The sequence below is a fragment of the Onychomys torridus genome, chromosome X (genome assembly GCF_903995425.1).
Source record: "Onychomys torridus chromosome X, mOncTor1.1, whole genome shotgun sequence".
NCBI lineage: Eukaryota > Metazoa > Chordata > Mammalia > Rodentia > Cricetidae > Onychomys > Onychomys torridus.
This window is the reverse complement of record NC_050466.1, coordinates 130780078-130807897: the sequence shown is the minus strand read 5'-3', so window position 1 is coordinate 130807897 and position 27820 is coordinate 130780078. Positions and strand designations below refer to the sequence as shown.

The 27820-nt window shown below is 41.3% G+C and overlaps 1 protein-coding gene across 3 annotated transcripts in view; it reads right to left on the bottom strand.

Moving 5' to 3' along the window:
- The window catches only part of Phf8 (PHD finger protein 8), a 103810-nt gene extending 79276 nt beyond the window's left edge, over positions 1-24534 (bottom strand). For 2 of the 3 annotated variants that reach the window (XM_036174200.1, XM_036174203.1), the window contains exons 1-4: positions 23831-24534; positions 22676-22865; positions 2618-2703; positions 2106-2214 (exon numbers count right to left, since the gene is read on the bottom strand). In XM_036174200.1, the coding sequence (XP_036030093.1) occupies positions 2106-2214; positions 2618-2703; positions 22676-22779 (299 nt within the window). In that variant the 5' untranslated portion in view covers positions 22780-22865; positions 23831-24534. Of the gene's footprint in view, positions 1-2105; positions 2215-2617; positions 2704-22675; positions 22866-22964; positions 23063-23830 lie in introns of those variants that run through there. The other variant, XM_036174201.1, reaches the window with a different exon arrangement.
- Between the last annotated feature and the right edge of the window lie 3286 nt (positions 24535-27820).

The window sequence follows — 27820 nt, the reverse complement described above, 5'->3', positions numbered from 1 at the left end:
ATTGGGGGAAGGGAAAAGCATGATTAGAATATGTTGCGTGAAAAAATTCTCAATAAAAAATATGGGAAATGCTTTAGAAAAAAGGAAAATTGTTAATAAAGAGGACTCATAAGTATCTGGGCAGAGGCACATACCTTTAATCCCAGCACTAAGGAGGCAGGGGCAGGCAGACCTGAGTTTGAGGCCAGCCTGGTCTACAAAGTGTGTTCCAGGACAGGCAGGGCAATACAGAAAAACCCTGTCTCAAAAAACCAAAACCAAAAAAAGTACTCATAAATATACAAAAATCAACTTCTTTCATAATTAAGGTAATAAGTTAAAATAAAAATATTTCACTAAATTTTGATTAGAACAAAAAGTTTAATAGTAAAAAAACTTACTGGTCAGGATATAGTAAAATCAGAGCCTTGACAAAACGTCTGTATGTAAAATTGTACAACTTTTATGCAAACAATTGACAATATTTAAAGATTCTTAAAGCATATCCTTTTTGACCTAACAATTGCAGTTTTACACACTTAAATCTACAACTGTACTTGTCACATATACAAAAACTTAAGTACAGAGATAGTCACTGAGACTTCGAATATAGCCCAGTAGTAGGATACTTGCCTAGCATGCATAAGGCCTATGTTCAATGTTCATCATTGAAAAATAAAGATATTGACTACAGAAGTTTTCTTAATAACAACAAAATCCTGGAATCAATTTAAATGGCCATCAATAGAAGACTGGTTAATAAAATGTATATCCAGTCAATGAAATGCTAAATGATCATGAATGGGAATAAAGAATATCTGAACATGATTTATGGATTGATTTCCAAGACATACAATTTAGGTTTAAAAACAGCCAGGCAGGCCGGGCAGTGGTGGCACACGCCTGTAATCCCAGCACTCGAATGGCAGAGGCAGGTGGATCTCTGTGAGTTCAAGGCCAGCCTGGTCTACAAAGCTAGTCCAGGACAGGCTCCAAAGCTACAGAGAAACCCTGTCTTGAAAAACAAAAACAAACAAAACGAAAAAGAAAAAAAAAAACCAGCCAGGCAGTGGTGATGAACAACTTTAATCCCAGCACTCATGAGGCAGACCCAGGCGGATCTCTGTGAGTTCGAGGATAGCCTGGTCTACAGAGCAAGATCCAAGACAGGCACCAAAACTACACAGAGAAACCCTGTCTCGAAAAACAAACAAACAAAAGTAATGTGCAAAATATAGTGCTTCCATTTGTTTCAAAAAATAAAAAGGACACAGAAACAAATACATGTGGACGAAAAGACTATTTTTGAAAGAATGTAAAAGAAATTAGCTGACGTAGGTAGAAGAAAGGATCTGAAGGATCTGAGGTAGAAAGGGGACTGACAGTCTTTAAAAAATTGTTAAACCAATAAATTGAACAAATAATGTAAATAACACTTGAAGTACAGGAAACCTGAAAACAATCCAATGAATTTAAAAACCACACGATATTTGTTTAATTTCCAACTCATTATTTTTGTTCAATTCATAAAGTACTTAATTTGTTTTTAATAAATCCAGGTTCACTAAAAGAAAAAAGAAAACATTTTTGACTGAAAAAGAAATGACAGGAGAATTTCTTTTTAGTTTAAGTTTCCTCTCCTCTATAATGAGAGGATTAAATTTACTGATCATTAAAAACTCTTCCAGACATTAAATGGAAGACTTATAAATATGGAGAGGAAAGGAGGAGGGGATAAGAAAGGGTTATAGAAGAGGTAACTATGATAAAAGTACATTTGATAACCTATATGGAAAGCTCATAACGCATTACTTTGTATAATTAATATACACAGGGAAAAACAAAAAGAATTCTTCCAGTTCTAGCATTCCTCAGATGCTTATAAATTGACTAAGACAAATGCCATTTCTCAACTACTGAAGATTTTTGTAAATAGGCCATAATGTACTATAAACATCAAGTGAAACTCTGGCTACTGTTACTTAGAAACTGACCAAAACAGAAGTTCCCACCCATAGGAGATTTTGCTGGGCTCAGAAGATATCTAGACATGAGGGAAGCACAGTCAGTGGAGAAGCTGAAGGGAAATATGCTCAGCTTCCCATTTCTTTGCACAGAGTCCTCACCTGTCAAAAGTCCTACCCCGGAGTTCTCGAATAAACATAGAACTCCCAGTCTTCACTGGTTTCCCCTTGTGAGTATCATGCCCTTTGGAAGATCCACGGCGTTTTTTCACTAAACCAGAAAAAGACAAGAGGTCATGAGTTGGCCAGAAGCTACGATTCCAAGAACAAAGGTCTCAATACTCAATAGGTTCTTATTTTCTAATCTAAAACCCTAGGAGGCATCTAGAGTTAGAGAGACTCTCTTACACTCAGAAAAGTTCCTGGGGGGAAAGAGTGTGCTTCCTCTAGACAGTTGCTAAATAGGGAGGGAGATAAAGCTATGCACTTCTGCCCTCAGTGCAATAGCTGCAGGCCAGCCGGACTTGCGTAAGCTTCTGCTGTTTCCCAATGAAGACACAGCTGAGGCACTTAGGCAAAGGCAATTTGCACAAAGGCAAAGGCCCTCCAAAACTACCTTTGATTTTTTTTCTCCCCTTGACCACTTCCTGATGAAAACCCTAAAATCTACTTACTAATGGAGGGCCCATGTAAGACCTCACAGTTGGGGCAATGGTACAGGTCGATCTCAGCAGCTTTCTCCTCCTCAACGCCAACACAACTGGAAAAGAAAAAAAAATTGCTAAGGTTTATAAGATTTTTACTTTTAAAAGTTCTAGAACAGTGAGTGCTGTATAGTGCATGTAGGTATTTATATTTATATTAAGTAAAATTGAGGGCTGGAGAGATGGCTCTGTGGTCAAGAGCACTGGCTGCTCTTCCAGAAGACCTGGGTTTGATTCCTAGCACTCAGATGGCAGTCCACAATCCTAACTTCAGTTCCAGGGGATCTGATTCCTTCTTCTTGCCTCCACCAGCACCAGGCACACCGTGCACAGACAGACAGACATGGGGGCAAAACACTCATACACATAAAAATACATATTTTTAAATTAAGTAAAATTTAAATGTAGTTCCTCTATCACCCTAGCTATATTTCACCAGCCACATGCAGTTAGTAGCTACCATATTATACAGATTACAAAACATTGTCATCAATGCAAAATTCTACTGGTCTAAAAACAATGATGACAAAATGTCATGAAAACTTAATTAGGGAGTTGGGGATTTAGCTCAGTGGTAGAGCGCTTGCCTAGCAAGCTCAAGGCCCTGGGTTGGATCCTCAGCTCAAAAAAAAAAAAAAAAAAAATTCATTAGGGCCAGGTGGTGGTGGTGGCGGTGGCAGTGGCATACACCTTTAATCCCAGTACTCGAGAGACACAGGTAGGCAGATCTCTGTGAGGTCAAGGCCAATCTGATCTACAAAGCAAGTTCCAGGACAACCAGAGCTGTTACACAGAGAAACTTTGTTTTTGAAAAACAAACAAACAAACAAAAAACTTCACTAGGATTCAGAATGGTCAAAGCTGAAAGAAACTAGAATATCTGTATGTAAATGAGAAGAAATATGTAAATCAAATAAGTAATTTTAAATGTTCTAAATAGCCACATTTAAAAGGAAAGAAAGAGTCCAATTGGACAAGAGTCCAATGTTCTAGTCCACACTTCTAATTCTAGCATTCTAGTATTCTGAAGACAAAGGCAGGAGGATTATCATGTGTTTCTGGCTACCCCCAAGTATTAGACCAGCCTGGGCTATATAGGGAAAACATGTCTTAAAATATTAAAAAACATTTCTTATTTTAATGACATTTTAAAATTTTTATTCATTCATTCGTTTGTTTGTTTATTTATTTGTTGGTTTTTCCAGACAGGGTTTCTCTGTGTAGTTTTGGTGCCTTTCCTGGAACTCACTCTGTAGCCCAGGCTAGCCTGGAACTCAAGAGATCCACCTGCCTCTGCCTCCCGAGTGCTGGGATTAAAGGCATGTGCCACCACCACCCAGCCTTTTAATGACATTTTATCTTGCTTTACACATCCAAAGTACTATTTCTTTCTCTTTTTTTTTTTCCAAGACAGGGTTTCTCTGTGTAGCCCTGGCTGTCCTGGAACTCACAGAGATCCACCAAATTAACATTCGCGCAACACCTGTAGCATGCCAAGAACTCAGGACATCATCAATTTTGTAGAGGTTAGAGGAGTCAAGCAGATAATGTACATAAAGATCATAGCACAATGAACATACAGACTGGCATAGAGTAAATGATACTACTTTTTGCCAAATCCAGATATCACCCCTCACTAGCCTAAAGCTTTTTGTTGTTTTTTCCCTTTAAGAAACATTTGCCAGGCTTGGTGGTACATGCATTCTGTGGTGGTTTGAATAGGCTTATATGTTTGGATACCAGTTCCTCAGATGGTGGAACTATTTGGGAAGGGTAAGGTGTGACCTTGTTGGAGGAGGTGTGTCACTGGAGGGCAGGCTTTGAGGTTTCAACAGACTCCTACCATCCCCAGTGTGTTCTCTAACTCCTCCTTAAGGTTCAAGATGTGAGCTCTCAGCTATTTCTGCTTCCATGCCTTCTCTCTGCCATCATTGATGCTAATCCTCTGGAACTATAGGCACAATTCAATGCTTTCTTTTATAAGTTGCTTTGGTCATGGTGTTTTATCACAGTAATAGAAAAGTAACTAATATGCCAGTAATCTCAGAACTTCAGAGATGTAAGGGGGAGGGGGGATCAAGAGACCAGCTTTTGGCTAAATGAAACCCGTTTAAAAACAAAACACAAAAAAGAACCCTCCTTTACTTTCCAAGTTTAACCAAATAGGTTTTTTCTACAAGAAAACTATTTTCTCCATACTAGTACCACTCAAAGTCCATAGTCCAATACTGATCTGTGAACTGTTGATTACAGATCTGTGTTAAGTACAGAAAATGAGAGTAAGTATCACTTCTCAACAATATGGCAGAATGTTTTAATAGCCATTGAATCTAATAATGAAAAAAAATGGCTTTATTATACTGCTTTTTGTTCACATTATTTTTTTAGTCATTCTTTTTTATATTTCATAAAATCCATTCATTATAGACTGAAAATAAAGGAAACTATGTCCTGGTTCTTTACCATGGAGTCTAAGGAGCACTGTGTTAAGAGTTCTATCAGATGGAAACCTCATATTCTTCCAGGAGCTGATAAATTAAGGAAGTTCAGTAGATGACCCTTTAACTCTCCAGTGAGAATTTGAGATTACCTCTACTCTTGTGCCTTAGTTTCTTTTCCTGCTGCCATGATAGAATGTCATGAATAAAAACAACTTAAGGACAGAGGTTTTTATTTTAACTCATAGTTCACAATTCAAGAGGTACATCTCAGTAGGAAAGTCGAGGCAGCAGGTACTTAAAACATCTGGTCACATAGAGTTCACAGTAAGGAAGAAGAAAGCAATGAATGTCTTGCTGCTGCTCAGTTCCTTTTCTGTTTACACAGTCTAGAAAAATGCTACTTACAGAGGGTGGGTCTCCCCACCTCAATTAAAACACAATCAAGATAATTTCCCACAGGCATGCTCCAAGGCCCAACTCTGAGGGGCCACCAGGTTGTTCCAACTCCCAGTGATTCTAGATTTCATCAAGTTAACAACTGACATTAACTATCAGGCCTTGTGTGAGATGACTCATTTCTCTTTGAGTTTCATACCATGTAGCCACACCACTTCCTGCTCCTCTTTACTTCCAGTTACCCTCTCCCCAACACATCCCTTCACTCATTGAAGAACCTGCTCACAGATTTCCCCCCGCCACACACACACAAACAATCCTTTTCCCTTTCAATATTCTACCTGGTATTAGTACTAACATGGGGATCCAACTTGTTGGGTTCACTCTTCTTTGATCTCATCATTTTCAGATAGTTACCTCCACTCTCATTTCGGCTACTTTCATGACCATCTTCCAGACTTTGTCCAGCAATTGTTTCACTTCTATACTGTATTATATGAAACACATACACCATTTCTTTGATCATAAATATATCCATTCAGCTGTCACTACACCTGTTCTTGGCTCTCAAAAAACCCTAGCTGCTCCTACTTTCACCCATTCTTTGTTTTGTTGTTGTTGTTGTTTGAACAAGGTTGCACTGTGTAGTCCTGGCTGGCCTGAAACTCAAAGAGCTGTTTCTGCCTCCTGGAACCAGGATTAAAGGCCTGTGCCACCACACTACACATTATTTTTTTAAACTTTACGCTCTGTTTTCAGACAAGGTCTTACTGTGTAGCTTAGGCTGACCTTGAACTCATAATCCTTATACTTCAGCCTCCTGAATAATGGGATTATAGGCAAGCAAAGCACTGGGATTACAGGCCTATGGAACCAAACCCCTGCCAAATCCACCTATTCTTGACTTCAAACTGTTTTCTATCTAGTTTAATTCCAGCATTCTCCACTTGCCCTACTGCCTTTCATCACATTTCTAAACCTATCCCTAGCTCAATCCCACTGTCTAACACTAGACTACTTTGTATGCTGGAGAAAAACAATCACCCATTGGACTGGAGGCAAAATAAATTCACTAAAATGTGTAAATTATATTGCCTGATAATCCTCCTACAATTTCCCACAATCCATAGTAAACTTCAAATCTTTGATCCCTCTATCTCTCCCTTCTCCCCATGCAAATGATTTACTTCCTTCTTGGAAAAAAAAAACAGAAATGAAATAATCAGACAAGAACTAACTTGACTTTCTAGTACCAACTCTACTTCCTTCGCCCATCCTTTCCTCCTATTACAATGGAAGTACTATCTTTCTTTCCTCCTAAAGTCAGTGTTTGCATCTAGGTCGCATATTTTTTTTTTACTTTCTCAATTAATTGTCCCCTCTTTTTAAAGTAGCTTCAATCTCTCACGCTGCTTCTTTCTCTTCCTTCTTTCCTATTGTAAACAAGCACTTCCTTCTTTACCATTTAAACAAGTATACTGACCTTAATGAACAACAAAACCCCTCCTCATTCCTCTACTTTTCTTTCATCCCTCTTGTCTGCTCCTCCCTGACAGTTCAAAGCCAAACACTTACACAGCTAAAAATGACAATTTTTTTGAATAGGTAACAGTTAAATATGGTACAAAACTCAAAAGGTCAGCTCTAGATCCTCATTCTTTAACTATCAGTTGTGGACTTCTGCCATTCTTATTGTTGCTGCCCTAATACAGGTTGTTATGATCTCTAACTAGAATTATTGTCCTCCTCATCCAGCTAGATTCCAAGCCCCTACTCTGTCTCCACACAAAATGATTCTACACACTAAAACATAATTTTAAAAAAACAAGTGTGGGTTAGAGAGATGGCTCAGCAATTAAGAGTGCTTACTGCTTTTGCAGAGGATCCAGAAACTCCAGTTCCAGGAGATTCAACACCCTATTCTGACATCCTCGGGCTGCTGCACACATGAGGTGTATGTACATATACTTAGGCATACAAAAACACATAAAATTAATTAGTTAAATAAAAACACAAATGTGACCTTATTGTCTCATACCTAAAACCTGTGAAAAGCTCATTTTTCTTTTTTGTTAACTTTTAAAAAGTTTTATGTATATACGTGTATGTGCTGGAGGCTGCCCTTGGAAGCCAGAAGAAGGCGTTGGAACCCCTGAAGCTGAAGTTACAAGTAGCTGTGAACTGCCTAACATGGGTACTGGAATTTGAACTCAGGGCCTCCGGAATAGCAGCAGCAAGTGCTCTTAGTTGCTGAGCCATCTCTCTAGTCCCTCCCGATTAAAGAACAAATTGACTAAGTCTATCAATAGTGGTGCACACCTTTAATCCCAGCACTCCAGAGGCAGAGACGGGTGGATCCCTATGTTTTCGAGAACAGACTGGTCTAAAAAATGAATTCCAGGAGAACCAGAGCTGTTACACAAAAGAAACCCTGTCTCAAAAAAACAAAAAACAAAAAAAAAAACAAAAAGAATTGAACATAGCTTAAAAAAGGCCTTGCTTCTCTGGTCTCACCTTTTATCCCTCACACATAGCACCAGTCATCAGTCATATAAATGAATATGCTTACTGCAAATGAAAAGCAAGTATTCCTTCTTTAGAACTATAAAAAAGGACCATTTTCCTTTCTGCGGTCACTCAGGTTACCATGGTGTGATGATTTGAATCCATGTTCCTGGGCATCTGAAGACTTAGTCCACAGCTGGTTACACTGTTTGGGTAGGCTTAGGAGGTGTGGTCTGGCTGGAGAAAGTGTGTCACTGGGGTGGGCTCTGAGGTTTCAAAAGCCATGTGCTTTCTCTGCTTGCTGCTGTTCCTGCTGCCAGGGGTGGTGTTTTCTTCCATGCCTCCCTATCATGACTGTAATGGACTTTTACCTCTCTGAAACCATAAACTCAAAATAAATCCTTCCTTCTACAAGTTGCTTCAGTCATGGTATGGTGTTTTATAACAGAAATAGAAAAGTAACTAATACACATGAATTTCTTCAGTTGTTATTGTTTGTTTTGTGGCTGGGGAAAGAACCCAGGGCCAAATATACTAGGCAAGTACTCTTGTCACGTAGTTAAAACTCTAGCTCTATTTCTACTTTTTGAGATAAGGTCTCAAGCCCAGCACGTGGTGCATGTCTTTAATCCCAGCACTTAGGAGACAGAGGCAGTTGGATCTCTGTGAGTTCAAGGCCAAGCTGGTCTACATAGTGAGTTCCAGAACAGCTACAGCTACATATAGTGAGACCCTGGCTGAAAACAAACAAAAATCCTACTTGAAATAGGGTCTTACTAAGCAATCTTGGTGATTCTCCTGCCTCAGCTTCATGAGTAGCTATGATTACTGTTTTAGTTAGGGTTTCTATTGTTGAGATGGAACACCATGACCAAAAAGCAAGTTGTAGAGGAAAGGATTTATTTTGTTCACACTTCCACGTTGCTGTTCATAACTGAAGGAAGTCAGGACAGGAACTCAAGCAGGGCAGGATCCTGGAGGCAGGAGCTGCTTACTGGCTTGTTTCCCATGGCTTGCTCAGCCTGCTTTCTTATAGAACACAGGACCAGCAGCCCTGGGAGAGCACCATCCACAATATGTTAGGCCCTCCCGCATTGATCACTAATTGAGAAAAAAAAAATGCCTTACAGCTGGATCTCAAGGAGGCATTTCCTCAACTGAGGCTCCTTCCTCTCTGATGACTCTAGCATGTGTCAAGGTGACACACAAAACCAGCCAGTACAATGACAAACCTAGGCTTGTCAATATAAGATTTTTTTTATTTTTTCTATCTCACTCTCCTGGGGGTTAGGGTACATCACTCAGTAAGTACACAAGAGTACATGCTCTGGACCCTGAATTTTTCCACATCTCTACCTGGGGACAGGGTCCCAGGCAATTAGTCAAGAACCTACTCAGGGAGACAAGAAGGAAGACGTAGAACCACAGAACTCAAGGTTCTAAGTTCTCAGCACACATCCCACTGATGTCACATACAAATATTCGAAAGTAAAATATATTAAGACTTTTGGGACAACAGAAGCAGTGCATTTAACCTCAACTGTGGAGCTCCATGTGACAACAGCATTCACATACTCATGAAGCCACTCTTAACCTAAAAAAGGGCTGGGGATGTGGCTTAGAGGTTGAACACACTTGCCTAACACAAGTGAGGCCATAAGTGTTCGATCTCTAGCACCACAAAAAATGAGCAAAATATTCTTAGTGCCAGCCCATGATGCTCTCTACTGCTCTTTCTCTTATCTACTACTGACACTCAACCAAAATACTACCTATTTCAGCTCTACTTATGCTGACCCACAAGAAATGTTCATTTACTTGCCATTTGTGCTTACTACATTTAGCACACAGAAATTCTGGTATTCACCAGAAGCTCTCAGCTCCTCCATCTCCCAGTCTTGCTTCATTTACTTACTATCCAGCTAATTCAGCAAACATGCAATGGGCTAGATAACGCCTCAGACAAGAGAGGCAAATAAACCAAAATTAAGCTTAGATGCACTGTCTCATTAATTATCACTGGTGCCAAGGACAATAAATGTTGTATTGCTCTGGGTAGCTTCCTTAGTAAAGAGAATTATAGTATGGGGCATTGAAATTAAGCTGGGCTCACTGTAGGCACTCAACAAATAAGCACATGAGTAAATAAATGAGTAAATGAACACATAAATAAACATTAATTGTATACAGACACCTGTAGAATGATCATTCTAGAGGGAAAGATACAGGCAGTGTCAGAATAGTTTCATTAAGTGCTACAAAGTAAGTAAAACACAACAATGATTGGTAAGTGGATGAGCAAATTTAAAGCCTACATAAAAGTAACTGAGAAGAAAAGTGAGCCACGGACTTTAAATATATTATATTTAATCTCTATAACAAATCAGAGACAAGCTGTACAGCACTGAGACACTAAAACATGGAGGTTAAAAGATACAAAGATATGGGAGCCAAACTATCTGGGTTTGAATTTCACCTCTCCCACATACAGCTGTGTGAACATAGGCATTTTATATAAATTCTTTGTGCTCTAGTTTCTACACCTATGAAACAGAAAAATTAGTAATAACCACCTTATAGAGTTGTTGCAAGGATTCAATGAACTTAAAGTACTCAAGTACCAAAACATGATAAATATTATCTATAACAGAAGGGAAATATGAATCAATTAAAAACTATTTAAATAGCAGAACAATATAAAATTCGTGGTCGTCATGAGTCTATAATATCTAACCAAGTATATAGCTAGAATGGGGTAGTTAGAAGAACCAAATGCTACAAGAACATAAAATCAGGCGCTTGATTGCTTTATCCAGGGCCATGGAACCAAGTGGGACTTAAAGATCAGAGGTGCCAAAACAGTGGCAAGTTTTGCTCAAGATTCTATCTAGTTTCCTATCTACTTAGCCTCTGTTCTCTGAAGATGCCCAAGGAGCCAGGTCTTGTAACCAACCTGTACCTTGGGAAATCAATACCTTCATCCATAAATGAAGAAGGGAAAGAGCTTATTTTACTTCCTTTCATTAAAAAAAAAATCCAGTCAATTTTTGGTTTCTTGAAACAACCTTTATCAGCTAGAACAGAATCTATAAAACCAGAAGCAAAGGCACTCGTAGTTCCCACCACTGGCTCCACTGCCTCCAGGCACAAAGGACTTGGAGCAGAGCAAAAGAAACTAAACAACCTCCATGTACCTGAGGAGTTTCTGCTCTGTCTGTTTAGTCCCTGGCACACGAGATTGTCATTTAAAAGACCCCGCTAAATGCCAGAATAACTGGATATTACAGACCAAACAGGTCATTCTCTAGATCTCTTGTGAGCGTCTCACTCACTGTCCCATTACTCTATTCCCATTTATAGTAAAACTCCTGAGAATCAAGTCATTCCTGATCGCTTTCTTTCATAATCCCAGCCCAATCTATCGGTAAATCCTGTATAGTCAAAATAAAACCACTTCTCATCAACACAGACTCTGGCCTAAGTCACTATTTTCTAACTAGACTGGTATTTCTCAAGGTTTTTTGTTTTGGTGGGGTTTTTTTTGTTTGTTTGTTTTTTGTTTTTTGAGACAGCATCTCATGTATACCAGGCTGGCCTTGAACTCACTACGTAGCAAGGATGACCCTGAATTTCTGATCCTCTTGCTTCCACATCCTGTGTGTTGGAATTACAGACATGTATAACCATGGCAGGTTTATTCAATGCTGGGATCCAAACCTAGCTTCACAAATACTAGGCTAACTCTACCAACTGAGTTACACCCCCAACTCATGCTTCTCAATCTTTAAGCAACATTAGAAACATCTAGACGGCCTGTTAAAATACAGAAACAAAAATTATAGCACTCTGATATGGTTCTCAATGAACATAGAACACATATTTAAGACGAATTATGCTATACATAAGGAAATGTAAAGGAACTTAAAGAGAAAATCTTATTCCTCACTCAGAATATATATACTGTCTACAGCAAGAAGTGAAATAAGTATAGAGACACATTCACATATACTACAGAAAAAACAATATAAAAACACTATGGAATTATAAAACAGGTATAAGTAGCCCACAGAAAGATGAGAGAATGTAAACAGAGGTATACAGATCAGAGGAAAGGCTGAGGATATAGTTCAGTTGGCACCATGCTTGCCTAGCACACACAAAGCCCTGGGTTCAATCCCTAGCACTGAATAAAACCAGGTATGGCCGGGAGGTGGTGGCGCACACCTTTAATCCCAGCACTCTGGAGGCAGAGTCAGGTGGATCTCTGTGAGTTCCAGGCCAGCTTGGTCTACATAGTGAGTTCCAGTACAGCCAGGACTGATTCACAGAGAAACCCTGTCTTGAAAAAAACAAACAAAAACAAAACTCATTTCATGTAAGTATAGACTGAAAGAAAAGAATACTTACCTGGCATTGCCTGGGTTTGAGCAATGCAAAAAGAAAAGGGGGTGAAAATATATACAATGTCAGCTGGGCAGTGGTGGCGCACGCCTTTAATCCCAGCACTTGGGAGGCAGAGCCAGGTGGATCTCTGTGAGTTCGAGGCCAGCCTTGTCTACAGAGTGAGACCTAGGACAGGCACCAAAAGCTACACAGAGAAACCCTGTCTCAAGAAAGAAAAGAAAAGAAAAGATATACAATGTCACCCTTAATCAAAAGAAAGTAGGAGTGGGTATATTAATATCAGATAAAGACCAATGAAAAGAGACCAGCAAGATTGGTCGGTGGGTAAAAGTGTTTGCCAGGCAAACCTGACGACCTGAGTTCGTTTGATCTCCAGATTCAGTGTAAAAAGCAGGTTTAAAATTGTACACCTCTGTGATCCTAGCAGTCTCCCCTACAGGGAGATGAGGTGGGGATGGAAGAATTGCCTGGAAGTTCACAGGCTAGCTAGCCCAGAGTACACAGCAAGGCAGAAACAAGAGAGACCCTGCCTCAACATGACTAAAGGAGAGAACTGTCTTTTGAAAGTTGTCAGCTGGCCTCCACATATGTGCATGGCACATGTACATCCTCACTATTACACATACATCAAATATATATACACAAATAATAATAAAAGTTAAATTTTAAAAAGGGAGGGACAAAAAAGAGGATTGGCAAACAGGTAAGCAGGGTAAAGGTGTTTGCTCTGCAAGCCTAATGCCCTGAGTTTGATCCTAGGGACCCACATAGTGGAAAGAGAAAACTGACTTCAGCAAGTTGTTCTTTGACCTCCACATGAGCACCATGGCAAATACATGCACGAATGCTCACATAGAGGAAGAGAAAGAGGAGGGAAGGAGAGGAGGTAGGCAGCAGTGAGGGAAAGAAGGAATAAATAGAATGAAAAAATAGTTAAAGATGAATTCAGAGGGTATGTCCCTTTAGCAAAATAATAGTAGTAGGGCCTATAGCTTCCTTAGCTGCAGGTTCTTGGCCAGGTTTATAGAACAAGGCATGAGTTTCCCATTGTAGATGAGGCCTTAAGTCCAATTAGAAAGCTGCTGGTTACCTCCACAGCATTCATGCTACTATTGAACCAATGAGCGTATCTTGCCAGGCCAGTCATTACTGTAGCTCACAGGATTTACAGCTGGCAAAGATTGTTGATGGCTTTTCTTCCCTAGCAGACTACAAAAACACCTTCTGGTACTATGGAAGTTAGCTAGTAGGAAGAATGGTTCCAGGACAGAATCAGCTTGAATTTTCCATGTCCTATGATCAAAGAACACAGTATGTTCAGCAATAGGCTCTTTTTTTGTTTTGTTTTGGATTTTTTTTGTTGTTGTTTTTATTTTGTTTTTTGTTGTTTGTTTTGGAGCTGAGGACCGAACCCAGGGCCTTGCACTTGCTAGGCAAGCACTCTACCACTGAGCTAAATCCCCAACCCCCAGCAACAGGATCTTATCACCAAGTTCTAATGAGTAACCAAGAGCACTGATACTACCTTGTACTGGTTTTTTTTTGGGGGGGGATGGCCCCTAGGACCACCTTGATAAATGGGGTATTTTATACATGGCACTGGGCTTTTTGATAATCTATAGCTTTTGGGATGAGCATTATCCCTCTATGTTAGGATAACCTGAATTAAGCTTATCTGTGTGTATATATGTACATATAATAGGAAGCTTATAAAACAGCATTTTATATGGCTTTTTCAAATATCTTTAATGTTGGTTATCCCTCTACCTCCCCAACTGTACCCGCATGTACCACTTCCCACTTAAACCTTTACCTCCATTATTCACCTTTCCTCCATTTACTGCCTTCTAAATGTTTCTAAATATCTATAGATTCCTCATCAGAAAAGTTTACATAGTGGGTGATTTTCATACAAAGACTCACAAATGCAGAGAATAAGTCACTGGAGTGCTCAGCCTTAAATGAGACATCTATATCACACACCCCCAAGGCTCAGAAAACATGGCGGAAGGGGGAGAAAGTTTGTAATAGGGATCTGTATCACACTCTTTCTCCAATAAGTTCGGGGAGCATTGTGGAAGAAGGTGCAGAATGGGGAAGACTGCTGTGAAATAATGTTTTCTGGATAGGATGGAGTCAGTGCACTCATAAATCCACAACAGGTATGGTAGTCAGCACAACATAAAGCCTGTATAAGATCAAGCCAGTCTCCAGCACAGTTCCAAGCAGTGGTGAAGCATGCCTTTAATCCCAGCACTAGGGAGGCAGAGGCAGGCAGATCTCTGTGAGTTCAAGACCAGCCTGGTCTACAGAGTAAGTTCCAGGACAATCAGGGCTACACAGAGAAACCCTGTCTTGAAAATAAAAAAAAATAAAACAACTCCAGAACAAAGAGGAAAGAGGCTCATATACCCCTAGCTGAGGGACTATTGGTGGCTACTGGGGGAGATGAGTCAGTTTTCTTCAGCCAGAGGGGGTCAAGGGGGAGGGGGAATACTCATAACATCAAATTTAATTTAAACAAGAATACTTTCTTCCAAACAAACAAATAAGGATTTAATTCCATACAAAGAAAAACTGATACCACAAAACAGGTCAAATGCTTGTAGCTAGGGAGATCACAGGCCCTAGTGAGGAAGCTACTACATTTGTTCTGCTAAGCGGACATGATGTGTACATCAAATTGTTGTCTATTCGGGCAGTGGTGGCACACGCCTTTATTCCCAGCACTTGGGAGGCAGAGGCAGGTGGATCTCGGCGAGTTCCAGGTCAACCTGGTCTATAGAGCGAGTTCCAAGAGAGTAAGGGTAAAACAGAGAAACCCTGTCTCAAAAAATTGCCATCTAAATAACTATGTTCGTGTCTATAGAATATTACTGCTCTTGGGTTTAGCAAAAGCAACTTTTCTTACAGACTGTGATGGCTTTAATGCCTTTAATACTTTTAATCTCAGTAAGTGGGAGGCAGAGACAGGTGAATAGCTGCTTGAGGTCAGCCAAGGCTATATAGTTAAAAAACAAACAAACAGCCATGCATAGTGGCACACACCTTTGATCCCAGCACCCAAGAAGCAGAGGCAGGCAAATCTGTGAGTTCAAAGTCAGCCTGGTCTACATAAGTGAGTTCCGGGACAACCAGAGCTACATAGAGAGATCCTGTCTCAGAAAAAAAAAAAAAAGAAAGAAAGAAAGAAAGAAGGAAGGAAGGAAGGAAGGAAGAAAGAGAAAGAAAGAAAGAGAAAGAAAGAAAGAAAGAAAGAAAGAAAGAAAGAAAGAAAGAAAAGAAAAGAAAAAAAGCTTCTCTTTGTAGTGGTTAATGCAGATTCACAACTGGTCAAAGAACAAAGAATAAATGATTATTTACTGTCCAAAAATAGAACATCTACATGCACTCCCTCCAAGGCTCCTAGAACATCTTGGAAGAAACAGAAAAATATAAGAACCAGAGGAAGGTGGGGGAGCAGTTCGGAACACTGAGTTCTGGGCATGATGTGGCTGTTAAACTCTTGAATGCATAGCATCTGATTACCTATAGATTTGCACAAGTTTGGGCCGGCTAACACTCTGTCCTGGAAAATGGGGGGGGGGGGGGTCACAAGGTTCCAACTGTCCCTGAGGCAGTTAATGTTGATAGGGAAGAGGGAAACATCTTCTTCAGTGGTACAGCCACTGGTAAGTTGCTCATGTTCTGGTAAGTTATCCTGTGCTTAAGTAAGCATCCTTAAATTCAATGGGTTATTTTAAAAAAGACATAAAAGTAGAAGAAAGGAGTTATGGGTGATGAGTATGATAAAATACATATATGAATAAATCTGCTGGTGATGTGGCCCAAAAGCACTTGCCATTTAAGACCCAAATCCAATCCCTGAAACCCACATAAAAAAGCCAGATGCAGTGGTGCACATCTGTAACCCAAGACTCCTACAAGGAGATGGAAAATGGAAACAGGGGGTTGTCCAGATCACAGACCAGCTAGCCTGGAGTAGCTGTGCAGCAGAAACAAGGGACAAGGCAGAAGCAGAGAACTGAATCCTGAAAAGTTGTACTTTGCCCTCCACATGTGCTGTGGTTCATGTGCAAGCTCACATACTCATACACATACATACATATATACACATACTAAACACGTATTTTTAAAAAGAAACATCAGCTGGGCAGTGATGGAACACGCCTTTAATCTCAGCACCTGGGAGGCAGAGGCGGGCAGATCTCTGAGTTCAAAGCCAGCCTGGTCTACAGTTCCAGGACATCCAGGGCTATTACACAGAAAAACCGTGTCTCAAAACAAACAAATAATAAAAAGAAAATTTCATAAGATCCATTATTATATGCTAATAAAACAAAAATTAATATGTATATAATCATTATGATTTAAACTATCACAACTACTGTCAGGAAAACTCACAAAGATGAAACACTGAGAATAACTGATGTATAGTAACAATAATATTATCTCATCCATCCTCCAATATCAGATGTTATCATACTCTATGGGAGGAGAAGAAATTGATACTGCTTTAAATTTGTTTCTCAAATGTGGGCCCCATTTACCTACTGAATCAGAAACTGAGGTTGAGATCTATCTTGGGTTTTTAATGGGTCTTTCAAATAATTAGGATGCACACTAAAGTTTAAAAGGCACTCCTCTACAGATCAGAGTGTTTTCCACAGCTCAACTGCCTTCCAAGAAGAATGAAACTTTTGGCATTTTATTCTAATTTTGAGAACACTATCTCTAGAGTCAGAAAATCTGAAATTCAAATCCACACTCAGAAAGTCACTTAACCTCCACGGGATTTTTTTGGGGGAGAAGGGGGTGCTTTTGGAAACAGGGTTTCTCTGCATAGCCCTGGCTATCTTGGAACTCATTCTATAGACCAGGCTGGCCTCAAACTCAGAGACTTGCCTGCCTCTGCCTCCCAAATGCTGGTATTAAAAGAATGCACCACCACTCCCTGGCGGTTCCAGATTTTTATCATCAAATAGCATAGCTGCCTTTCCTTACTACCGTTCCAGGTAGTAACTTATCACTATGCACCATAATCCCTACCTGAACTTCAAAAGTCTAACAAAGATGTGAACAGATTTCTATAATCTCTAGGTATTTGTGGACATAAAATCTGTGAGATTCGGGGTGGAAGAAATGGCTCAATGTTAAGGATTGCTTTGCAAGTTTGAGGAACTCAATACACAGATCCTAGTACCTAGGTGAAAGTCAGTTGTGGCAGCAGCCCTAGTCCCGTGAGGAGCAAAGGCAGGAAGATCACAGGGACTTGCTAGCCACCAGTTTAATTCAAGGATCTGTAAGAGATTGTCTCAAGGGAATAAACCAGAGTGACACAGCAAAATACTGAATGTCCTTCTCTGGCCTCTGTGGACTCACAAGCATATACTCACACTCATACAAGCACATGCATAATCATACAACACACACACATGGGATCTGCATGATTAATTATTGTAAGCAATCAAGAAAACTCCACAATATTTAGTAATTTCCAATTGAGCTAAAGTTTAAAAAAAAAAGTACAGTGTGCATGGTGGGGTGAGGGTGTACTGGGTAAGCAAGAGCAGTCAGCTGCCCATTAAGGATCTGGTTTTCAGCGATGTTCTTTGTTCTCTGGCAGCCCACAGAAAGAAGCAGAAGAGATTTTTAAAACTGGATACTTCATGAAACTTGTGTTAGAATGAACAAACAAAAACAGAATACACTTTAGAAATGTGAGTAAAGAGAGATCTGAACCATAAACACTTCTAAGTTTCAAATTCTTTTTTTTTTTTCAAGACAGGGTTTCTCTGTATAGCTTTGCACCTTTCCTGGAACTCTCTTTGGAGACCAGGCTGGCCTCGAACTCACAGAGATCCATCTGCCTCTGCCTCCCGACTGCTGGGATTAAAGGCGTGAGCTGCCACCACCGCCCGGCTGGTTTCAAATGCTTAAATTGCAGCTGGGCGGTGGTCTCACACTCAAGAGGCAGAGGCAGGTGGATCTCTGTGAGTTCAAGGCCAGCCTGGTCTACAGAGAAGTTACAGGACAGCCAGGGCTGTTATATAGAGAAACCCTGTCTTGAAAAACAAAACAAAAGAAAACAAAACAAAAAATTCTTAAGTTTCAGTGGCTAACATTGTAAATGTCAAATGATACTGTATAAAGATGTTCACCAGTCATGTTTTTCTTTTTGTTTTGCCCAAAAATCACATCAAAATACAAAAACCTTCCCAGAATCCCCAAGTTTTATCACCTTACAAATAATGTAAGTGTACAAACATAAAGGGAATGACCAAGTAACCAGTACCAAATATACACATAATAAGGTATCAGAAACAGGTTTTAGATGACTGTTTAACAACCTGGCAGACACCCACATTATAATGTTAGGTATTTATGATATAAACCTAACCTATAAAAACATGTTATAAATCAAAAGACAAAAGTAATACAACAACAGCAAGCAACAAAATTAAGTGGATTGTACTCAACAGACTCACAGATGACTTTTTATTTCCTTCTATTATTTTCTGCATTTTCTATAATGGACATGTCTCACCTATACAATAAGGAAAAAAATCATTTTTTTCCCACACAGACCAGCCTTGAACTTGCAATCCCTCTCCCCCAGTCTCCAAAGCAGCTGTAATTAGAAGGCCTATGCCCCAAAGCCCAGCTTAAAAAAAACATTCTTTTAAAAATCTGGGTTGGGACTAATGAGATGGCTCAGCAGGTGATGCTTGTCACCAAGCCTGACAACCTGAGTTCACATTTCTGGTCTCACTTGGTGGAAGGAGAAAATCGACTCCTGCAAATAGTCCTCTGACCTTCACATGCATATCATGCCACGTGTGTGCACAAGCAAGCCTATAAATAAATGAATGAATGAATGAATGAATGAAAAAATAAATAAATAAATGTAATTTAAAGATCTGCCTTTCAGGAACTAGAGTGATGGCTCAGTGGGTAGAGAATGTTTGCTGGTCAGGCGGCAGTGGTGCACACCTTTAATTCCAGCACTTAGGGAGACAGAGCCAGGCAGATCTCTGTGAGTTCAAGGCTAGCCTGGTCTACAGGGCGAGATCCAGGACAGGCACCAAAACTACACAGAGAAAATCTGTCTCAAAAAACAAAACAAAACAAAAAAGAATGTTTGCTATGAAAGCAAGAGGACCTGAGTTCAAATCCCCCAAAGCAACATAAAACTGAGCATAGTCACAAGTTGCATTACCCTAACACTGAGGGGAAACAGACAAGTAGATTTCTGGAGCTCACTAGCTAGCTAGCCCAACCCAAGTTCTAGGTTTAGTGTGAAAAATAAGGACAGTAATAAAGGAACACAGCTGACATCCTCTTCAAGCCCCTGCATCTGCACACACGGATGCATATGCACCATACTCACAGGAGCACACTCTCATAAATCTAACTTTCAGTCTGGGGAGAAGGTTCAGTGAGCAAAATGAGGACCTCATTTCAATCTCCAGAATATATGTAAAAAAGCTTGGAGTACATATAATCCCAGTGGTGGGGGAGACAGAAATGGGAACATTCCTGGGGCTCTCTGGTCAGCTAGCTTAGTCTACTTATAAAGTACCAGGTCAGTGGGAGATCCTGTCTCAAAAAAAGCTAGGTAGGTGGCTCCTAAGCAATGAAGCCTGAGAATGACCTCTGGCCTCCACATACACACACCCATGTGTACCCACCCACATACATAAACACACACACAAGCAGAAAAAAATGTTAACTTTCAGACTTGGGTATAGACAAGATAATTTATGGAATGTCAGTTATGGAGTCAGACACAGAATAACTACTTAGGAAACATTCATTTGGGTTGGGGATTTAGCTCAGTGGTAGAGCACTCGCCTAGCAAGTGCAGCAAGGCCCTGGGTTCGATCCTCAGCTCAAAAAAAAAATCCATTCATTACTGTTGTCTGCTCCCAGATCTCTACACTGTGAGCAAAAGTCATTTTTTCAGATACTGAACTTACACACTTCCTATACAATCCACACTAAGGTCCATAATGCAATAGCTTTTTTCAGGAAGACTCCTTCATTTATTCAAAAATATACTCAACATCTACTGCATGTTTAGCACTGAATCAGATTCTAGAAATGCTAAAAATGAAAAAAAAAATCTGTATTCTCAGGCAGTGACATGGACATGTGTATAACTATAAGATGAAATAATTTTTTTAAATAAAGATAGAGTATAATAGGAACCCAGAGGAAGAAGGCATTTTATAGAGAAGTATCCTGTGAGGTGTACAGGGGATAGCATTAAAGGGAATAGTATGTGCAAAAGAAAGAAGCAGAAAGGAGGCTAGTGTCCCAGAGGTGGAGATAATTTAGCTTTGCTAGCTCATAAAGAACAAGGCTGGCAGAGGGCTCACATTCTGAATCCTCACACTTGGGGAAGTAGAGGCATGTGGATCTCTGGGAAGCCAAGGTCAGCCTGACTTACATTGCAAGTTCCAGACCAGCCAGGCTAAATAGTTAGATCCTGTATCCAAAAACAGGGAGGTAGGGATGGCAGGAAACTAGATTAACTAAGTAGATCATAAAAGGTCTATCACAGAAAAAAAGGACCTAAATTTTACTCTGTAGGGGAACCACTGAGAGAATAATTTAAACTGAAGAGTGACACCTGATCAACACTGTTAAAAACAACCTGGGATATTGACTTTTTTTGTTTGTTTGTTTTTCGAGACAGGGTTTCTCTGTTTAGCTTTGCACCTTTCCTGGAACTCGCTTTGGAGACCAGGCTGGCCTCCAACTCACAGAGATCCACCTGCCTCTGCCTCCCGACTGCTGGGATTAAAGGCGTGCTGGGATATTGACTATTTTTGGATGTGTGTGATACTGGGAATTGAACCCAGTCCCTTACATATGCTAGGTAAGAGCTTAACACTAAATTATATCCCAAGCCCTTTGCATTATTTTCATTTTGAAACAGAATCTTGCTAAATTGCCCATGCTGAGCTTGAACTTGCTCTATAGCTCAGACAAGCCTTGAACACGAGACCCACTAGCCTCAGCCAGTAAATTATATAGAATTGCAAATTAGACAGGACTCCCTTCAGGAAGCTAGGATTACAAGTATGTGCCACCACACCAGGCTAGGAAAGATTTTCTTTTTGAGACAAGGTCTCATGTGTCCCAAGCTGGCATGAAACTACTGTGGTCACTCCCAAGTAATGAGATTACAAGTGTATGCCATCACACCCATTTTATACAGTGGTGGGATTGAACTCAGATCTTCCAGTATGCTAGACAAGCATTTTACCAACTGCACTACATTCCTCAGCCCTTATGAAAGACATCTTAATTCTTACATTTTCAGAGTGAAGGAAAAGGTCTCACTGTACCAGGCACATAATAAATAATCAGTAAAAATCAATTAAGTGTGAACTTGGATGTACTACATCAAGGCAGTCCCAGCTTAGGTCAGAATTTTGGTAACACCAGTACCTTACTTTGCTTTTGAGCATAATAGGGACAGCTCCTCTGAAAGTTAAGAGGATCAAAAATTCTAAAATCTAATATATAGCAAAAGGGTACAATATACTGCTTTTATTATACTCCAGTGTGCATATCCTCCCAGGAATAGGATAAAATTGTGATTTGTATTACATACACTAACCTCACTAGAAACTTGGGTGACGGATGCATTCATTCTGTTGTTTTTACCTTGTATCTTTTTACATTTAATTTCGTTAGATGGTCCTGCAGACAGCACAGAAATAAAATACTATTCCAGTTCTTCCTCCATTAATTGAATGCATGCAAACTGTTTTACAGTTATGAAAGAGGTATTGATTTGCAAGAGAGGCTCACAGAAGCAAATGCAACTAGTCCAATGCCACTGATAGTAAGTTACAAAGAAATCCATGTTCTTGGGACTCAGATATCTCAAAAATGCAGTCCTGCCTCCTCCAAAGCCGGAGCCAGCATATGAGGGAAAACACAACAACCAGGATAAAAAAGAATGATACTTTCTTTGTAGCTAGAAGGCACCTACAAAATCAAATATGCATGCGTGTGTATTTTATATATATATATACACATGGAGAATGAAAAAACAGAGAAACCAGAGACCAGTGTTAGCTCGACCCTAGTCTGTAAGGAGGTATAAGAAAAACCTAGGTCTAATAGTGGGGAACTAAAAGTAAATTGAGGGAGGGGCTAGTTTCTGAGCAGGAGTAGAAAACGGGGCTGAAAGGAGAGGGCAAGTGAATACACAACACACCTGGCCAGTGCACCCTGGCCAGCCCGGCCGGCCGGCCCTTCTTACCTGCCGTGAAACCAGTCCTGGCACATGTCACACTCGATCATGAAGCGGGTCACATCATAAGGCAGTCGACAGAGGCAATACACAGGCACCGAGGCCATCTTCATAGGGGGGTGGATCGTTTTGCGTCGTGCCAGCTTTGAAGCTTTAAGAGGGCGAGAAGGCAGCAACAAGCTCCTTCCCCAGACGATGGCTGGACACAAACAACACTCTTTACAAAGTGAATGCGGCCAGGGTTTCCAAATCGTCCCGTCCCGTGTCCCCGCCCCCCCCCCCCCCCCTGGGTACCAACCTCCAGTTCTGAAATAGGGAGGAACCAAACCAGGACTCAGCACAGCTGGTGAGAGTGCAGGAGTTAAGCAGAGAAAGTCCACCCACCCTTGAGGATTTCTTTCACTTGGAAAGAACAGAAAGAACGTTCTGCGCTTTGCTCTGCCCTGCCTTCCAAACGCCTCCCCCAGCGCTCTACCTTCTTTGGCCCAGAAGTCAGTGACAACTTCTTTCCGGGTTTCATGTAAATATCTGAAAGCTTTCGGGAAGCTTCTTTAATCCCTCACTGAACCCTCTTTTCGCTGGCCTCTTGCTTCCCAGGACTCTCAGCTCCCTTTATTATGACGCAAACCACAGCATAAAGGATGAGGCTGGGAAGAGGGAAGCTGAGGAAGAGACCCTCTCCAGCCCCCTAAATAGGAAGCACCAGAGATGCGGAAATCCCTCAAAGTCTGCGCAGGTTATTCCAAAATTACCCCCAAAGCCTTCAGGAACAAGACAAACAAGACTAGGCACCCAACTCCAATCACAGTTCTGGGATTGCGTTTGGAGAGTTTAAATGCTCCTTTTCGTCATTCCCAACCGGTAAGGAGTCTCATTATGCTCCAGAATGAAATCAATCGCAGTTTTGTCCTCTACTTCAAAGCTGACAGGGATCTCATCTCACCCCTGACACCAAAAATTATCTCTTCGAAGCCCCGGTAGACTGCCTACAATTTCCTCACACCCGAGAAACTAAGCAAAGCTTTTTTTTTTCCCTCCCACCGCTTCCAAATGGCAGGCATTTCTTTGCAGTCCCCTCACACTGCCAAGAGCTCTGCTGTACCCCTCAGTTGACAGAGGTTTCTCCTTAGACAACATATCTTGCTTGTAGCCCCCCAAACTTACGAGGATCTCTTTACGCTTTCCCGACTGACAGGAACCTTTTCACGCCCCAAACCTGACAAGATGTTCTCGATCCCAAACGCTACAGGAACCTCTTCATGTCCAAGGCTGCAGGCACTCGTCAAGACGCAGAGCTCAGCCCCAGAGACTCGCCAGCGGCAAGGCTCGCTCCGGGGCAACACAGCGTTATGCTAAGCAGAGGCTATCCGGGCAGTTCCGGCCCCAGAGGCAGCGCGCGGTGGATTGTGGGATTGCCGCTGTAAAACTGTGAACCTTACTTGCCTTCGCCTGTAAACCCCATGCCGCGTCACGCAGCGCCTGTAGTCTGACTGGGCTTTAGGGCAACCTTCACCCCAGCACTCCCGCAGTCTGGCCGGTTAGGACCTTCCAGAGAGCGAAGCCTAATACGGGGGGGTCGCCGGGCGAACTGGCAAGTGGCTTTGTCGCTGGGCCGTCAGATTGCCTTGGGCTGATGAACCGGCCGCCAGGTCTGGAATAGACTGCCGGAGAAGTCGCCAGGAGAACCCAGCAACAGTGGCAGGAAATCCAAAGCAATCAATAAAGTTTATTCAAAATAAAGAGGACGTCGAGGCGGAGAGGGGAGGAGAAACATGGTAAACAGCTACCATATTAAGAGTGGCGGCGGCGTTCCGTGAGGAGACAAGCTCGCCGCCATCTTAGGAGGCTCGGGCACGCGAGGTGAAGGTGGAGCCCGGTACGTCAAGCCGGCGGGTCTCGCGTGACGTCATGGGGGCGGGGCGACACCTTGAGAAAGCGAGGCGGTGCCCAGTCAATCCTAGGACTTGCTCCTCTTGTAGGTGGCCCAATTGCTGCCCGAGACCTTGAGCTGATAGGCGGAGAAGCCGCCATCTTAGGCGAGGCGGTAGTTTGGCTCCATTTTGAGTGGGGCCTGGAACCCAAGTCTTCCCTACCCCTGAGCAAACTGGGAGTTAAAGAAACCCGGCACCTTCCTCCTCCTCCCTCCCTCTTAACACACACCGCTCCTCCTTAGTCTCCTCCTAGGAGGGGAGGTGAACTTTGTGACTCCAAACTGCAAAACTGATAGGTAGGGCTGCGGGGGCGGGCTTCAGCCTTGGAAGAGGCGGACTACTCCCTGCTGCTCCTGTCCACCCAGCACTCTTAGCCGCCTAGGTCTTGTTCCCACGGCTGGTGTATGGTTTTATCTTCACTCTGTGGGAGGAAACTCTGTGATTACCACCAAATGAAGGAACAGGTTTAGAGGAGGCAAGGGATTTGAAAGCCTGGAAACTGAAAACGGCACCTTCTAATTTCCCCCACATTGAGCTGTCAGTCTTCCCAAGCTCTCTTCACCGACCCTGCAGGTTCAATTCCGTGAGGAGCAAATACAGTTCAAGGATTTCCATCCACCTGTACCAGGATTTTCTGACTGAATGTAGTATGTTTCAAGATGGCGCTGTTTTCTGTTTCTTTTTTCTTTTTTCCCTCAAGCATTAACGAAATAGCTCTTGTTTTACTATATCAATTTCCTAGAGGGTCTCATTACTTTATAAAAGAAAGTGTGTTAAAAAAATTTTTTTTTTCTTACCAAAAGAGGAAAAGTGGAGTGGAAAAGCGAATGTGTATACATTTTTTTTTTCTGACTGGCAAACAAATATAAGGATGAAAAGATCGTCCTAAGTGAAAAATTATTTCCCTCTCTCCTTGTTCCCCCCATTTGTCTCCTCTCCACCTCAGCCTCAGCTTCTTGAGTGTTGGGATTACTAGCTGGTGAACTCTTTTTAAAAAAAAGTCTGAGAGGATGGGGCAGGAGAATCACAAGTTTATTAAGATGAAAGGAAAGAGGAAGGGAGGAAAAAGTAAAATAAGCTAAGAGCCTCAAAGGCCTCTTGCTCTTTTAAGAGATACTTCAGGGAGACTAAGAGGATGTACAAAGATTTACTGATGTATAGGATGTAGCTTAGTTAGTAGAATACCTGCTTAGCATAGACAAAATCCCAGTGTTCAATCCCTAGCACTGCATAAACCTTGGATGGTAGCCCTTGTACTCAGGAGGATCAGAAATTCAAAGTCATCCTTAGCTACATAAGTTCCAGCCCGGCCTGGGATACATGCGATCACAGCTCAAAACAGGTTTAATAACATTGTACACAAAAATAAGGTGCACAAATGCATAGAGGCACATAGGGAGTCATACGGTAAGGAATTCAATCAAGAGATATTACAATACAAAAATGCCAAAGTTTAGATTGTATCCATTAAGGAATAAGTAACTACTGAAGATTCTTAAATATGTGTGTGTGTGTGTGTGTGTGTGTGTGTGCTGAACTCAATGTTGTATTTACATATCTATATCTGTATAAAAATAATGATTATAAATGTTTAAAAAGGTGAAGTACAAATGTCAATTTAACAAGAAGTTGTAGATTTTCAACACTGTACACAAAATCCTTTGTTATAAATAAATATTTATGCTTCTAAAAAAGTGTGAGTGTGAGAGTTGGGGATTAGCTCAGTGGTAGAGAGCTTGCCTAACAAGCACAAGGCCCTGGGTTCGATCCTCAGCTCAAAAAAAAAGTGGGAGTGTAAGTACCTAAGTGTATATATGTGAACCACATGTGTTCAGGACCGAGTGAAGGTCAGAAGAGGGCATGGATCCCCTGCAACTGGAGTTATAGGAGGATATGAACTGCCGTGGGTCCTAGGAATTGAACCTGAATTCTCTGCAAGAGTAAGCACTCTGAACTACTGAGCCTTCCCTCTAGTAACTGAGTCATAGTTTGTCTCAGCCAGAGTAGTGTGCGGTTTTATTGGGACCTGAAGCTTATATACTTTGAGATAAAGGGACATCTAAGGGACTTCCTTAGAAAAGAATATAGATCAGTAAATACTAAAGTTAGTTTGAAGTACAGACCTCTAGGACTAATCAAAAACTTCAGGTGAATGAGGGAAAAGAGATAGTAGTCCATTTCTGAGTTGAGTGTATGATGGCACCACTGACTGAGCCAGGGTATACAGAAAAACAGGTTTTGTGAGGAAGAATAAAATGTACTTTTAACTTGGAGTATGTTAAGGTGTGTGTGGAACAGTAACCCATCCAGTCACCATTTTCTATTTCCCTCTTTTCAACCCTTCTTCCATTCTTCTCTTGTTTGGCTTTGTTTTTGTTTGTTTGTTTGTTTGTTTGTTTGAGACAGGGTTTCATTGTATAACCATGATGGCCTCAAATTGATTACATAGCCCAGGCTAGCCTCTAACTCATGCTCCTACTTTCCATCAACTATTGGTGTAGGACGTAGGACACAGGCAACACTTCTTTATTAACCAGCACCAGGCACTGTACTGGGTGCTGAGGATGTTAGTGAATAATAAAATAAAAGTTCACTCATGTTTATTGTGCACCTGCTATTCTAAACACCAGGGACTCTGGAATGAATAAAACAGACAAGACTCGTGTCCTCTTGTGACTCATGCCAGTAACGGAGGCAGACAATCAAGTCAGATAAGACAGTTATTAATCGTGGAGAGTGCTACCAGAAGTTACAAACTAGAGCATGATCGAAAGAGAAAGCTACTTTAGATAATGTTCCCGAGGAAGGCCTCTCTGAGAACGTGACTTGCAAGTGTAGACCTGAATAATAAGAGCTAGCTAAGAACAGGACAAAAACAAAAACCGCGAAGGCCCTAAAATGGCCGTGGGAGGCCCTGGGATGGTCCAGGTAAGGGTTAGGGTAGACTCTGTAGACATGAATAGCATACATGTCCTCTTTAGGAGTACACAATCTAATGAATAAGGTGAGGCAACATTAACAAAGGGTGACGTATAGCCAGGCCTAAGTGCTACCTAGAGGTGTGAGCAAGCTGAGGGCTAGCAAAGAGCCACAGTTAACTTAGAGTGGTGTGCAATTCCCAGAAAACTCCTCTGCGTTGTTCTTGAGAAGTGGGGAGGGGAAGCTGAAGGCCATGGTGAAAGGCCTAATTGTAAGAAACTGAACCCAGGGCAAATCTGAGTCG